Genomic DNA, 15,900 nt, shown 5'->3' with positions numbered 1-15,900 from the left:
TTTGTTAAGCGTAAGGTGTTGTTGTGGTAATAAAAAGTCAGTATCTAAAAGTTTCGCACATGCAGACGAGCGGTTGAAACGATGCATATTTATTTAAATGGCACAGTGTGAACCCAGGGCGTATGATTAAATTCGGCACAGTGTAGGTACCTACTTACAGCAAGCTGCAAAAATACATGCCCTCATAAAGTGGATATGTACTTTTGCAGACGTGATTGCATAAGACAACCTTATAATATATGGGCTCCCTTTACCGATTTTGTATGGCCGGAAGCCGGAACTGAGAAATTCCGATTTTTCGCAGATATGTGTACCTAAGTACTTAAAAGGTCTGTATTTTTTTATTGTCACTTTGGGACTAATGCTCAAAATTGCCAAACATAATTTTCTGACGTCTGACGACTACTCGGGTGACCGAAAACTAGTCCTTTAGAACTTGATTTCGTTTTGACTTCGCCCACAGCGTATCTCGTCGACGTCGACCCTGGAGTTGCAGGTGTCTATAGACTACGGTGACCGCTTACCATTAAGCGGGCGTATGCTTGTTTGCCACCGACGTGGTATAAAAAAAACATATGAAATGATATAGCACAATTAAAATATGCCACATAAAAACGCTCGCCTGCTTAGCCTCGTAATTATTTTTCTGTTATCAGCGGGGTTACATAAATAGGTGCATGTGCGCGCGTCACTCAGAGGACATTCGGCGAACAATGTCGGCAGGTTCGTTCACCGCGTCGCGTATCTAACTTTACGATAATTTTCATGTGAAAATAACTTGAGAATGCTTTTTAATCATTGCCCAAAATGCGTAAGAGTCAACGGAAATCAAACAAAATAGGTAAGTAGTAAGTACTAGGGATGTACCGACTAGTCGCCGACTAGTCGGAAAAGCCGACTATCCGGCCACATTTGTAGTCGGCGATTAGTCGGCGACTAGTCGGCAAAAATGGCCGATTAGTCGGCACTTTATTAGTGAAAGAAAAACAGAAAAAAAAAGAAATCAACAGTAAATATTTACCAAAATGTTTTATGTCTACTTTACTAAAATAACTATTCAGGGTGCATACGAAAACTTTTGTTCATAAAATTGACCGTTGGATCATTATCATATGTTGGTGGGCTGGTGTTTTCCTCTACAGGTCGATCTCAGCTGATTCATGTTTAATTTCATGGGCAAGTTCGATAGTAAAATAATTTTATTATTATTAATTTTTTTTAATGGTGGAGCCATGGGGAACTATTAATGTTATTGCAAAATTTAGACAGGGCACGTTGCTCGTAAATACGCTAACCACAGGGGATAGGTTCTTAACTACGTACGGGAAATAGAGCCTTGGAAATACCTCCTTCAAGCTGTACTGATGGTCTGCTAAGGATCGCAAAATAAAAGAAAGACAGAAATTGAACGAGGATTCATGTAATAGGTCTTTGAACCCGTAGAGAACACCTTTTAGCCAAGCTAATATGATGAATAGCGCAATCAAAGGAGCAAAACTATTGTTTTTCACCAGAACTTATACGAAACTAATGATCTGGCCGACTAGCCGACTAGTCGGCCGACTAATCGGCCATTCGAGCGCCGATTAGTCGGCTAGTCGGCTAGACGGCCAAATCAATAGTCGGTACATCACTAGTAAGTACGAGTACTTAAGTCTAGTCAATGGGTATTTCGCTAAACAGACGTCGAATATCTAACAGCAGAAAGTCGTCTCCCCTAGCTGTCGTACTAATCTGGCGAAGCCTAGCTGTAGAAGTAGATACATTCGTAACAGAAACAAGGCTATAATAACAATATATCACATAAGTAGGTAGGGGAAACTGTTGTACCTTGGACATGGTTTTACCTCGAACAAATGGCAATATTTCCACATTGCCACGGTTATTGAAATGTTTCATTTATATTATTTGAAACGTTATTATTAAGTATAAAAAAACAAGCTATCAACCAAACTTAAGAGCGGCCGGTAACTGAAGAAAAAAATTAAAATAGTATAAATTGTGTTATGAAAAGTCAGTACTTCGAACTTTACGTCAAGGATGATTATTTCATATTTTGCTAATAGATAATAAAACTTAATACAATAAGTTAAAGTTAAGTTAATTAGCTACTCGATGGTAGGATCATTTCAGCCTAATCTCAATCAGCAACATATTAAAAAAATCTTTAATACGGTAATCCTCGGTAGATATTCGCTTACTATATGGTGCGGCTGGCCGGGGTAGGTACGCTCGTTTGCAACTAGGTAATACCTACCTACACTTGAGTAACTCACTAAAGTTACTTTATTACTTTTAAGGATTTTTCTCACGATTTATTCCGATATTATCTCACAAGACATCTAGATGTTTGTAAGCGTTGACACACTTATTTCCAGTACCTACTCGATCCAAGCAACAGTTTGCTCTAATGGGAGTTATTGCATAATTGCGCCACCCAGGCCGACCCCCAGCACACCGGTTATCCCTCATTGCTAGCTTGTTTGTTTGTTTTACGTTCAATTACCGTCTCGTAACCGTTGGTGGTTGGAAAACTAATTTAATGTAGATATGGTTCAAACAGAATATCTAAACAGTGGGGTTAGTTGTTGATCTTAAAAAATCTACCCTTGACTATATGTAATTGAACATCGTTTATTTCGCCTTATTTCAGGGGTACGAAACTCCTGACTTCGGCCAAACTCGGCTCGCCGCTCGGCTCAGCATTGCTCCGAGCAATTATTAGGGTTGACAAAATTTGACGTTCCTTTGCGTGCACGACCACAGAGTCCACAGATAAGATAATAGCTTGAATTTTGACAACCCTAAATAGCCGAAAGGGATATAGTAGAAGAGCCGGCCGCAAAATTTGCGAAATAAGGGGGCTGATTTAACCCATCTGATACCGAAATAATAGTTATGGCAGCAGTTAGAAATTTACATATAGACACACAAAAGCGAAGTCTGCCAGTATTTTTTTTGCCGGAAGTGCTTGGCAGACGCTCTCAACGGTGGCCACCGGGACCCCTAATTTAACCCATCTGATACCACCATGAAACCAATTCCAGTCGGTAGGTATGAACCCCCATTTTAGGAATATATAAGTCTGCCAAGGTTTTTCCTGCCGAAACACCTTGGCAGATTATAAGCAAGATGACCATCGGTTACCGTACACTAACCCATCTGATACCACGATGAAACCAAGTTCAAGCCCTGGCAGACTTGTATATTCCTGAAATGAGGGTTCATACCTACCGACTGGAATTGGTTTCATGGTGGTATCAGATGGGTTAATGTAGGGTAACTGATGTACACCTTGCTAACAGAATCTCGTCTGCCAAGGTGTTTCGGCAGGAAAAGCCCTGGCAGACTTATATATTCCTGAAATGAGGGTTCATACCTACCGACTGGAATTGGTTTCATTGTGATATCAGATGGGGTTAGTGTACGGTAACCGATGGTCATCTTGCTTATAATCTCGTCTGCCAAGGTGTTTCGGCAGGAAAAACGTTGGCAGACTTATATATTCCTAAAATGGGGGTTCATATCTAACGACTGGAATTGGTTTCATGGTGGTATCAGATGGGTTAGTGTAGGGTAACCGATGCTGATCTTGCTCACATAATCTCGTCTGCCAAGGTGTTTTGGCAGGAAAAGCCTTGGCAAACTTATATATTCCTGACATGAGGGTTCATATCTACCGACTGGAATTGGTTTCATGGTGGTATCAGATGGGTTAAATTAGGGGTCCCGGTGGCCACCTTTGAGAGCGTCTGCCAAGCACTTCCGGCAAAAAAAAATACTGGCAGACTTCGCTTTTCTCTGTCTACATGTAAATTTCTAACTGCTGCCATAACTATTATTTCGGTATCAGATGGGTTAAATCAGCCGCTATTTTTCGCACCGGAAGTGGCCTTCTTTTTCGTACTTTCGGCAAGTTCCGCCGTGGCAGACTATCGAATTCGGACTTAGCATCACTTTTATGGGAAACCATTGTGCATTTCATCGGGGTATCAAGTCGGTTAGAAAATTTGCGGCCGGCTCCTCTACTAATAGTGCCATATATTAGAAAGGGTCAGCATGATTCGACCCTGAACTGCTGTCAAACTTCGGTTTTGTAGGAAGTTTCCTTTCTGTACTGTAAGTACTACTATTTATTCTGTACTTATTTGCCCAAGTGTTTCATTTTTTTTCTTCCTTAGAACATTTGAAAGACATTGTATGTGACATTGCTATGAAAAAAAAACAGGATGATATGTTTTGTTGCTCCCTCACGCTCCTTTCACGGGAGCCAGCTTTTGGGCAACACCCGATAAGCCCGACGACTAACCCCGAAGTTCGTTCGTACGGTTCAAATTAATTCGTAAATTGTATGTATACCCACATTTTATTTATAATTACTGATTATAGTCTGCCAAACCTAATTCATCAGTAAATAGGTAAGAAGAAAAAAACTTTTTGGATGCTAGTACTAGCATAAGACAAAGACAGTATGATTCTCTCTATCTGTTTGAAAATTTTGAAATGAGACAGTCCCTGGCCAAACTATACTCTGACACAGAAAATTAAAAAAATGTAGGCGCGAAGAGTTGACTTCCCAGAGAATATTTGAATTTCGCGCCCTTTTCTACTGACAATTTTTTTTCTCTCAATTGCTCAAAGGTTGACTAGAAGAGATCCCTTATAGGGATAAGTTCGCCTTTGTACATTATATATATTTTGTTTCATTGTAATTTAACCTGTCTTATGTACAATAAAGTGTTTACATACATACATATAGATGGTCAAGCAAATCTTGTCAGTAGAAAAAGGCGTGAAATTCAATTTTTTTATGAGACGATATCCCTTCGCGCCTACATTTTTTAAATTTGCCGCCTTTTTTACTGACAAGATCTGCTTGACCAAGTATACATACAAGTTTCAGTATATTGCACAATTCACAAGATTCCAATCTGTAGCGTAAGCGTGAAAATAAGTTTATGTCAGTGTTCTCTAGTCTGTGGTTCGGTCGTCGGCCTGTCTTACGAAAAAGTTGTGCAAGACATTTGAGGTTTTTACTATTATTTTCGTAGTATAACTATAATTAAACTGTTATAATAACAAAATTTATAAGTTTACGTAATAAAACAAAGTGAGTTAGAGTGTTAAGTTATATTATAATCGTTTTTGTAGTCCTATGACTAAATTTTGAGGTTATGTGCGATGGTCGAAAACTCGAGATAATTTTAATATTCTTACGTTTATTTGAGTAAAAATACTTAAATGGATCGGTAAACAAGCTACATGTACTCTTACAAATGAAGATTTCTCAAATCTTGGCTGGTGCAATAAGTAATAAAGATGCCATAATAATAACTGAGCGTCCAAATGAATTTGCATAAATTTATCGCATCTCACGACTGCATCCGATCTTTCCAGATATGGCTGCTCAACTATTCAACCGCATCGGCCAGGTAGGCCTGGGCATGGCTCTCGTTGGTGGAGTAGTCAACTCTGCACTGTACAATGGTATGTATTATACTGTTATCTTTGGACTTATACTTGTCAAGCATATAATATAGCATTATGGAAGCAATACCAAAGTGATAATTATAAACATTGAATCTGTTGGCCACTTATGGGAGCAAGTGAAATCTTGGAGTCTTGGTAAACTGTCTAGAATAGTTACTTCTGTTTTATGCTTTCTTGTATCTTATGCTTGTAGTTTTCTGTTTTGTTTTGACTAAGCTCAAGAATATTAACATAAGTACAAAATGTAACCGCATAATATTTGCAAGTTGTGTTTGCCTATAATTGGGTGTATACATACTCTGGTATGATTTTTGTGTACATTATTTAACACATTCAGTGCCGAAAACTATCGACTATCGGGTATTTTATGATTTCGTTCCCAAGCCGGATGACCATGACCCGATAGCCGGGATCGTGACTTGTAGCTTTATATGACGAAATTGTTGTGGCCTGGCACAGATGTCTTATTTGCCTTACTGGCAATGAATGTGTTAAGTCGATTTGTATTACACCCATTGGCAAACCTTAATAATAAATAAATAAAAAAGTGTAAACTGCAGAAAGTCAAATTGATTCCGGGATCAATACTTAGTCTGCCTAAGGTATATTATATACCTTACAAGCACAATGTAGCAGCACTGCCATAAATATTATATAATCATAGATTTTCCACTGTGGAAATTAAAAAGTTAAAAAATAAAATCAATATTTCAAATGTGTCTGCCTGTGAATACTTCACTGTAATTTATGAAACTCACACTGTGCCATATATCTTATTTCAGTTGATGGAGGACACAGAGCTGTAATCTTCGACAGATTTGCTGGAGTCAAAAACCTAGTGGTGGGCGAGGGCACACACTTTTTCATTCCATGGGTGCAGCGGCCCATCATCTTTGACATCAGATCCAGACCCAGAAATGTGCCCACAGTCACTGGCAGCAAAGGTGAGTTAATCAAAATTACCTTGCAAAGCAGGTGATGATGGGTAAACATGCCTCGATCAAAGCATTGCAATCACATTTCCCTTGGCCAAGACATGTCTAGATAGATTGAGCTGCTTCACATAGCGATTTCTTTGTGAGATGGGTTGTTCTGTGTGGACCAACATAATAATCAAATCTTTATGTGGTTATCAATCTGCAGCTGCAACTGTCTGCCAATATGCGCAATTTACTATAACTAGCCCTTTAACACATTCATTACCACCCAGCCAAACAAAACGTCCGCGCCAGGCCACAATAATTTCGTCATATAAAGCAGTAGTACCACGATCCCGACTATCGGGTCGTCCGGCTTGGGAACGAAATCATAAAATACCCAATAGTCGGGTTTTCGGCACTGAATGTGTTAAATTGCATGTCTGGAAATGTGTTACTTGACAAACATACTTATATACATATAGTGTTACGATTTTTAAGAGACCATGGACTTTATCGCGTAAATGCTATATTGTTATTAGGAGTTTACACTGTACACAGAAAACATCCATATAAACTCAGGATCGAATATTCGTGACAAACACACAAAACATTTGCCCTTACTGGGAATCCGGGACCTCCAGCTTCCTGAGCAACTAGGGTATAGAAGTTATTAATAACATTTTTATTAATATTTCTTCCTGTACATTTCCAGATCTCCAGAATGTCAACATCACCCTCCGTATCCTGTTCAGGCCACAACCTGACCAGCTGCCCAAGATCTACACCATCCTGGGTGTGGACTATGACGAGAGGGTGCTGCCCTCCATCACTGGAGAGGTCCTGAAGGCGGTTGTTGCACAGTTTGATGCTGGAGAACTTATCACACAGAGAGAGGTGAGGAATTGAGATTGTGATTAACCCCTTGAATCCCAGCACTTTGAAATGTCAAAAACCTCTTAAGGTGATGTATAAAAAGCTTAGAGTTAATTTTTCTGCCGACTCGATATCGCGTGTGCGGGACTCGAGGCGTTGAAAGCATTTATAAATCATTGGTTTAAAAGATCACCCGTCTATAGGTATACATCCAATCTACTTTGTACCTTAAATTGGATTACTAAGGTTGAAATTCTATTGGCGCGTATGTGGTCGTTCGTACTATGCCTGGAAAAGGGTTGCTATGTTTAATTTGGGTTCTCAAGTCAAAGTTCTTGGAGCCATACTAGTCAGTTATCAGCAAATATTAACACCACCAACCACCACTGCCATACACTAGTACAAAAATTGCCGTCTGTCCTTCCGTATTATGTGAATCACCTTACAGAATATTCAATTATTTATTTTTCAATTTCCAGGTCGTCTCACAAAAAGTGAGTGAAAGTCTAACCGAGCGAGCGGGTCAGTTCGGTCTCATCCTCGACGACATCTCCATCACCCACCTCACGTTCGGCAAGGAGTTCACACAGGCCGTCGAGCTTAAACAAGTCGCCCAGCAGGACGCCGAGAAAGCCCGATTCCTGGTCGAGAAGGCTGAGCAGCAGAAGAAAGCAGCTGTCATCGCAGCAGAAGGTGACGCCCAAGCAGCCGTCCTACTCGCTAAGTCTTTCGGCGCTGCTGGTGAAGGTCTAGTGGAACTCCGTCGTATCGAGGCCGCAGAAGACATCGCCTACCAGCTATCCAAATCGCGCAACGTGACCTACCTACCTGCGGGACAGAATGTCCTCCTCAACCTGCCGACGCAGTAGAATTGTTAGTGCCATGCGTTCTGTTCCAAATTCGATCGGTACGCGTTGAAGGCTTCTTCCAAAAATCTATGTTAAATTCGTGTTTTTTTTTTAATTATTTTTTTATGTGACTGATATTGAAGATGTGCGTTTTGTTGCAAACTAATGTCACAAATCATGGTAACACTTATCCAAATATTACCAATACATCATCACAAAATGACTTATCATGAAATATGCCAAAATTGTAATTCCCAGTTTTTTTAACACAATAACTAAACCTGGCATTAAGATTGAAGTTGTCTTGTGGGGTTGATATTATGAATTATGATATTAGGTTGCAATGAATCGCACCAAATCAATCGAATTTGGAATGAAACTCAATAAAATAATATGCAACTGTTGATAATAATGTACAGGATTTCTGGGACTCTGTTCTGGTGCAATTGCATTTGTATTTACAAAAATAATTGTAAGGATATGCATTTGGAAGACTTGAATGCTTTACTTCCGCCAATAGATGTAGTCACGTTTTAGTTTTATGAAAACTTAATTACGCATTAAACTATAATTGTTGACCTAAATTGTTTTTATTTAACGCACTCCTTTTTGAACAGTAGTTATATTGATAAGAGACAATAATGATTTAGTTCCTTGAGGGGCCTATTTCATAATAAAATACAAGCTCATCTATTAGTGATTTTGCAGTAAAATTAAAAGCTTGTATTTTACTATGCAATAAGCCCCAGGCCCAGAGGGCCTACCGCGAACCACGTCCGAAGTGTTGCCTCTTTGTCGCACTTATAAATTCGTACGTAAGTGTGACAGGGAGGCAACACGTTAAACGTGGTTCGCGGTAGGCCCTCAGGTCATCTTAAAATCGCACAACAAAAATTTGCGAGTGTTTAACCTTCTCTAGATGTCGCTAACCTTTACTCATTATAGATGTCGCTAAACCTTTACTCACACTAGATGTCGCTGTTTGCAGATAATGGTGCTTTAGGGTAAGAAAACACTCTCAATTAGTAATAAAAGTAGGTACTTACTACTTTATTTCCGGCTCGATTCGGAAAATGAATTAGATTTCTACTAGACTTCAACAAGTTACGATACGGATAATTAAATTTAAAGATATTTGTAAGATAGATATGTCAAATTTGACGTTTCCGCGATTCTGGAAGTCCCCTTGAACGATTTCGACAGGTTATGACTTAGATATCCAAGTTACATCTAGTCGATATCTAATGTAGATCTAGTTGATCTCTAAATCGTCTCAAGATCTTGTGATTATCTCGAAATCCGAATAGGCCTGTTCATCATTCGCAAACAACATTCAATTTAATTCACTTCGCAACACTACACATAAAAATCACCTAGTGTTCGATTCCTTTTTACAATTCAAGATCACTTGTAATATTGACTTTATAATCATCACAATAAGGTAGTAAATCGAATACAGTATAAAAACTACAGTCAACTTTAAATTAAAGATAACTGTGTACAAAAAACGGCCAATTAGTAGCATCTTTTCACATTAGGTACTGATACTATGACAGTAAACTATGGCCCAAAATTTCCAAACATTGACACCATAGTGAGATAACGATAAATGGTATATAACCTTGGCTCGCTAACATGGTGTGAATCATCCAGTCTTAACTCTGATTTAGTGTAGCTCAGATGCTGCAGACTACACAGTTTTTCTACACATACCTGAAGTTGATTGATTATGTAAACACGACCGTTGTTATCAGACCTTAATTAGCGTTCCTCTAGTGAAGAATTGTAAGGTGTAGTGAAATATATGGCGGCTAATATGTTTAACCGGATAGGACAGGTGGGATTGGGCATGGCCCTCATTGGTGGTACCGTCAATTCTGCGTTATTCAACGGTAAGTTTTTGAAAATATGCGTAATGGGACCAAGACCAATATATGACATTCAACTAGTAAAAAATTTGACTCAAAATGACAGGATTTATGCTCATTTTTCTCGAACGTTTTTACATATCTAATATGATGGCTAGCTATGCCACGACCTGTTACTGTGAGGAGTCTAATAGGTACATTGGCCTACTTCAGCAATTGCGGTTGACTTAGCGCCACTTGCACTATCCCACATACCGGTTGAACCTGGAGTTACCATGGTTACCAGTACAATTTAACATTAGGTTAACGGTTTAACCCCGGCAGACCCCGGGTTAGTGGGATGGTGCAAGTGGCGCTTTACTTATTTAGTTAGTCCAGTGGTTCCTAAAATTGACTGGGCTCCGACCCACGTAACAAAATCTGCCAAATTTAGGAGCCACCTCTTGGCCGTCTTTAAAAGGGGACATAAGATTATTTGTAACGCTCAGATGCCCTAGCAGTTTCAGGGCCCATTCAATATTCGCTCGCGACCCATAATTTGGGAAATGCTGAGTTAGCCGCTTTAAATAAATAAATCCCTTAAATACCTAAAGGTTTATATGTTATTACTTCTAAGTCACAGTCACATTCTGCTAAGTAAGTGGGTCTTGTAATATTTCCACCATGTAAAAGTTGCCCATGGGCCGTGGCGAAAAACCGGGACAAAGGAGAGGAAGATGATGATTATCCATCATATAAATGTAATATAACACGGTATTTTCAGTGGACGGTGGCCAGAGGGCCGTGATAATGGACAAGTTTACCGGCGTCCAGAAACACGTGGTGGGGGAGGGTACCCACTTCATCATTCCCTGGGTGCAGACGCCTTATATTTTTGACATAAAGTCGCGGCCGAGGAACGTTCCTACGCTCACCGGGAGCAAAGGTAGGTATTATAAGTAGGTACCTAATAAAAGTGTAATATTGTAAGCGTCCTGAATAAATTTATTTTCTTCTTTCTTCTATTACCTACATGGAGTCAGGCTGAGTGAGACAAAATGAACTGCACAAACTAAATCGACTCCACCACAAACATTAAATCCTATATAAGTAGGTACCTATGCATGTAGATTACGTGAACCTTATCGTTCCCAATGTGACCCCGGCATAAACAATTTCAGACCTACAAAACGTGAACATAAACCTCCGCATCCTATTTAGACCTGTGCCCGATGAGCTGCCCAGTATCTTCACAGTGCTAGGAGTTGATTATGAGGACAGGGTCCTCCCGTCCATCACGTCGGAGGTGCTGAAGGCAGTTGTAGCGCAGTTCAACGCTGAAGAGCTTATCACGCAGAGAGAAGTAAGGACTATTTTTGTAACCTAGGTAGTTGCTTTTAATTAGGAATAATAAAAGTCAGTGACCGCGACCTTCCGGTTACAAAATGTCGTCTGTTTGCTTCTGGTTCGATTTTCCCTGTTCGTAGTAGGTAGGTATAGCCTTGATTATTAAGTCGGCAGATGATTTAGATCACTACAAAAGAGCTGTTAATTGAATAACTGAAGCAGATGGCGCCTTAAGTTCTGTTGGAACTGGATCAGCAAACGTTAGAGCTTGACAACCAAATAACGAGACCTTTCAGCGCCATCTACTTCAGTTGTCAAAACTTGGACTACAAATGCTAATACAAATTTACAATAGGTATAGTTCGTCCGAAAAGTCTTGCATGTTTAGACAAATAGCTTGTTTCAGTCAAGTGTAGAAATATGGGTGCACACATCATTTATTCGTTACAGATCGTCTCTCAAAAAGTCAACGACAGCCTAACAGAAAGAGCGAAGCAATTCGGTCTCATACTGGACGACATCTCAATCACACACCTCTCATTCGGCAAAGAGTTCACTCGAGCTGTCGAACTCAAGCAGGTCGCTCAACAAGACGCGGAACGAGCGAGATTCATCGTCGAAAAAGAGGAACAGAAGAAAAAAGCAGCCATCATTACGGCAGAAGGGGATTCCCAAGCCGCCATTTTGTTAGCAAAGTCTTTTGGTAAAGCGGGAGAGGGGTTGGTGGAGTTACGGCGAATAGAGGCTGCTGAGGACATAGCGTATCAGTTGTCTAAGTCACCTAATGTGACTTATTTGCCGGAAGGGAATGTACTGATAAATAAGGGTGTCAAGTAGTTGATAAAGAAGTGCTTAACATTTTTAGGTATTTATTTTTGTCGGTATAAAAAATATAGTGTATAAAGATATATTATGAAAGTAGTTTAAGTTAACAAAAATATTCATGAGTAAAGTACTTAATCATTTTATTGGAATACAAAACAGTCGAATCAATATCAGCGTCTAGTATTTTGTAGAATAAACTATGTACTTAACAGTTTTGAGATTCCTTAAATCAATAGATATAGAAATTGTTGGAGTGCCTGACTAAATCGAAAACTTAATGTCAAAATAAGCTGGTACCCGCACTCGCACCAGGCGTTCACGCCCTGTATAATTTTTGATTTTGGTGTTTTCTAGATGATTGTAACATGCTTTAATCAAAATCATAATATTCATTATTGCAAATTTGTCAGTTGTACAACTTGTACAGTGTACTAGTTTTTTGTGCTAAGACATGTCATTTACGTACCTACTACAAGAGCAAGGAATGCATTTGATTTGAACTGTGGTGTGATACAGTATATTGTAATGTGTTCGATATCCCTACATGCACATTAAATATAGACCTGTAGCGAACCGTTATGATGTGAACATTTTGAACATAGGACATTGTCATTCATTTATCTCTAGCTCTCTCAGTACATAGTTGGTTGTAAAACTTGTAAGTGTGCCCTTGGTATGGCCGAAATTCAGGATCACAAATATCACAATGCACCTACGTCCCCTCGAAATAAATTATGCTACGTATAAAAAGTATAAAAACATGCCTACCATTACGATTCACTGGTATTGCTGTCCGGACAAACTGACAAACCTAGTGACACTTCACCCTCTTCAGTTTCTTTTTCATTAGTTTTATCTAACGCAATATCCTTCTCTATCCTACTGCAAAACAAATTTTCTCTTATACACGCCTCCTTTACGTATTTTATTTCTTCAGCATTCAAACCACCCGGCAGTGTCAGTTTGCACAAATTGACATTCTCTTTAAAATTCTTTATCAAAGTATCTACCTCCTTTTTAAAATCTTCGCTCACTAATTCCAGAGACGGGTGAACAAAGTTCTTAGCTATCAATTTGTTTTGATCACAGATAGTTCTAGTTTTCTCAAGTAATAGTAATTCTTCTTTGATCTCACTTTTATCCGGACATAACTTCTGTGCTCTTAGCAATCTTTTTTCCGCTGCATCATACTGACCGATCATTCGTAAAGCTTTAGCATGTTGGAAGAGAGCTTTACTATTGTTCCATAGGCTTTCTAGTCTGTTCAGCTCATTGCAAGCAATGCAAGCCTTCAATGGTTGTTCCAAAGCATTGGAACAAATAGCCAGATTCAAATACAGCTTTACCAGCATTTTCTCTTGTTTTTTTTCCTCCTCATCATTAGCTAACCGACATTTGTGCAGCATGGCAATCGACTTCCTGAAGAGGTGGACTGCAGCCATTGTATTTTTAGATTTATGTAAGGTGACGCCAGAACTATAGAGTTTAGTTACTGAGCTGAAAACTCGCTGGAACATGTTGGGCTCTGTGTAGTTTATATCGCTGAAAACAAATATAGTACTGTTAACATTAACACTTTTAGAAAGCAGAAGTTCAACATAAATATATTGCTGGATTATAAGAAGCAAGAAATATCTGAACTGAATCACAGACATGTAAATAACAAATTTCAATTCAAAGTTACGTCAAAAGGTGGAATTGAACTGACTGTGAGAGTTTGCTAGGCAGTTATGATCTTATAAGTAGCCCCTTCACCACAACACTGGTAGAGAATGCTATTTGGCATTAAGTACGCCATTTGTACATTGTTGTACATATATACTTTGCAATAAACTTTAAATAAATGAATAAATATTTATATATATGTGTCTAATACACCAATAAAGATACACAATTATGTATATATAACTCTTTTATCATTGTGTAACATAAGTATAAAAATATAATGCTAAATAAGCAGTTGTTGTTATTTAGTTAACCCTAAGAGAATTAAGATGTCTCACCCTTCAACAGGAGTCAGAATGCTTTTAATGAGTTTGATGTAGAATACACAATCTGCTTTTGGTTTTATTCGAGGCGGGACCCCAAACTCCCCGAACATGACTTTGTAGGATAGGAGGAAAACTGACATTTCCCCAACCAGCATTGAGTTGACAGCGATTTGTAGGCCTGGTAACAAATCATTGTCCTTTAAGTCCACTACCTAAAATATAAAATTTTGATTACACACAAGGTACAAGCAGAGATTTTTTGGTAAATCGATTCACACATCATCTTAATTCAGAATCCTAAATGACTCAGTCTTTAAGGAGCCCGCAGATTACCAGCTCGCCAGACAATATCAGCCTGTCAGTGAAACGCAAAAGGTGACAGTTCCTAACAACTGACAGGCTGATATCGTCTGGCGAACTGGTAATCTGTAGGTCCATAGAGGTAGCCGCATTTAGTATGAGGCTGACTGCACTAAGTAGGTAATATATTCAAGGGGATCCTAGTTAGGATGCCAGTTAGGATATCTGAATTAAGGTGTGTGAAGCGCTTTAAATGTTCCTAAAACTACTAAATGTTGAAAGATCACATGCATTCTTCTCCACAAAATAATGTCCCATTGTTTTGAGAATTGAAGGGTAGTTGCATCGCTCGCAAAGACACAAAGGGCAAGTGAAGAGACCCAAATGAAAAAATAAATGCTTGTATGCATCAATATGTTTTAAGAAAGCAAAGTTAAATATCAGTGGCAGAAATGTGTTGTAAGCATTGACATATATCTTAGGACTGGCCTTAGAGGCGATTAGAACGGGGCATGAATGGGGCCAGTACAGCGGTGTGATACTGCTACAACGTGATTGGTTGATGAGTTTGCATCACGTGGGCAATTGATCACATCTAGTTGCGTTAGACTGCACGATTGGCTCGGATTTGTGAGTGACACCGCATAACTGGTACCATTTATAGTGCCCGTAAGCCCTGAGATATATCAATGGTTGTAAGGTTTATTTCATACCAATGGCTTGTGCATTTTCCGAACATCAAATGGTTCTTCCACATCTTCCCAGAACCCAGTGTATGCTATATGGACTGTGCAACCCTCGTGAAGTGGGAAACCGCCTCCTTGTTCCAGAATCTTCTTTTTGACACAACCATCCGAATCCACAGGAGTCAATTGCTGCTCTAAGGTTTTCAAGCATTTTACAGGTTGTCCAATATGGTCAAAAGTTCTAGCATCTTCTCTCTCTGTCTCTAAACCGTGACCCTCTTCTAAATCGTCATTTATGTGAAGTATTGAACCCGTTGTGCAAAGTTGTCTGAAAGTTTAAAATGTTTATTAATAACTTATTTCCTTGAATCAGAGTGCTGTAAAGGAGAGAGGAAAGATTTTTTTAAGCGTACCTGTTCTCTAGATACCGCGTACGTAGTGAAATAAGTACTACTAAACTACTATCTATTAAAATTCAAGGAAATAAAATCAAAATACAGACCTCAAATCCAATCCGTTTTCTAAAGCAATACTTGGCATGGAAGTGTTTGTTGGCATTTTAATATGAATTGATAAGACCCCGAAATGTATTTTTATTAGTAATTGATTAATTATTAATTATTTTCCAATCGCGAACACAGCACAGCACAATAAACCAAAGCAAGGCGTATATTATCTTCTTTGGCTGGCGTTGTCGTAATTTGATTTGACAGATACAAAGCAATGTTGCCAGATGATAAAATACAAATCGGAGCTTAAAATCGAAAGCCAAA

At 39.0% G+C, this 15,900-nt stretch overlaps 2 protein-coding genes across 3 annotated transcripts; one reads left to right on the top strand and one right to left on the bottom strand.

Moving 5' to 3' along the window:
- The first annotated feature begins 4,953 nt into the window (after positions 1-4,953).
- On the top strand, positions 4,954-8,709 carry LOC134790852 (prohibitin 1). Of its 2 annotated transcripts, none has more exons than XM_063761823.1 (5): positions 4,954-5,110; positions 5,398-5,487; positions 6,273-6,434; positions 7,123-7,304; positions 7,763-8,709. In XM_063761823.1, exons 2-5 carry the CDS (start codon positions 5,400-5,402, stop codon positions 8,150-8,152), a joined length of 822 nt encoding a protein of 273 aa, XP_063617893.1. In that variant the 5' UTR covers positions 4,954-5,110; positions 5,398-5,399; the 3' UTR covers positions 8,153-8,709. The 2 variants fall into 2 exon arrangements, with proteins under 2 accessions (XP_063617893.1, XP_063617894.1); XM_063761824.1 differs by having other exon boundaries at positions 4,961-5,029.
- Positions 8,710-12,374: 3,665 nt separating this feature from the next.
- On the bottom strand, positions 12,375-15,783 carry LOC134790851 (inactive peptidyl-prolyl cis-trans isomerase shutdown-like). Its single transcript, XM_063761822.1, has 4 exons — positions 15,630-15,783; positions 15,155-15,455; positions 14,154-14,353; positions 12,375-13,692 (listed from the first exon to the last, which is right to left on the bottom strand). Exons 1-4 carry the CDS (start codon positions 15,683-15,685, stop codon positions 12,921-12,923), a joined length of 1,329 nt encoding a protein of 442 aa, XP_063617892.1. The 5' UTR covers positions 15,686-15,783; the 3' UTR covers positions 12,375-12,920.
- Positions 15,784-15,900: the final 117 nt, after the last annotated feature.

The sequence above is a fragment of the Cydia splendana genome, chromosome 5 (genome assembly GCF_910591565.1).
Source record: "Cydia splendana chromosome 5, ilCydSple1.2, whole genome shotgun sequence".
Taxonomy (NCBI): domain Eukaryota; kingdom Metazoa; phylum Arthropoda; class Insecta; order Lepidoptera; family Tortricidae; genus Cydia; species Cydia splendana.
This window is presented reverse-complemented; position numbering and strand designations above follow the sequence as displayed.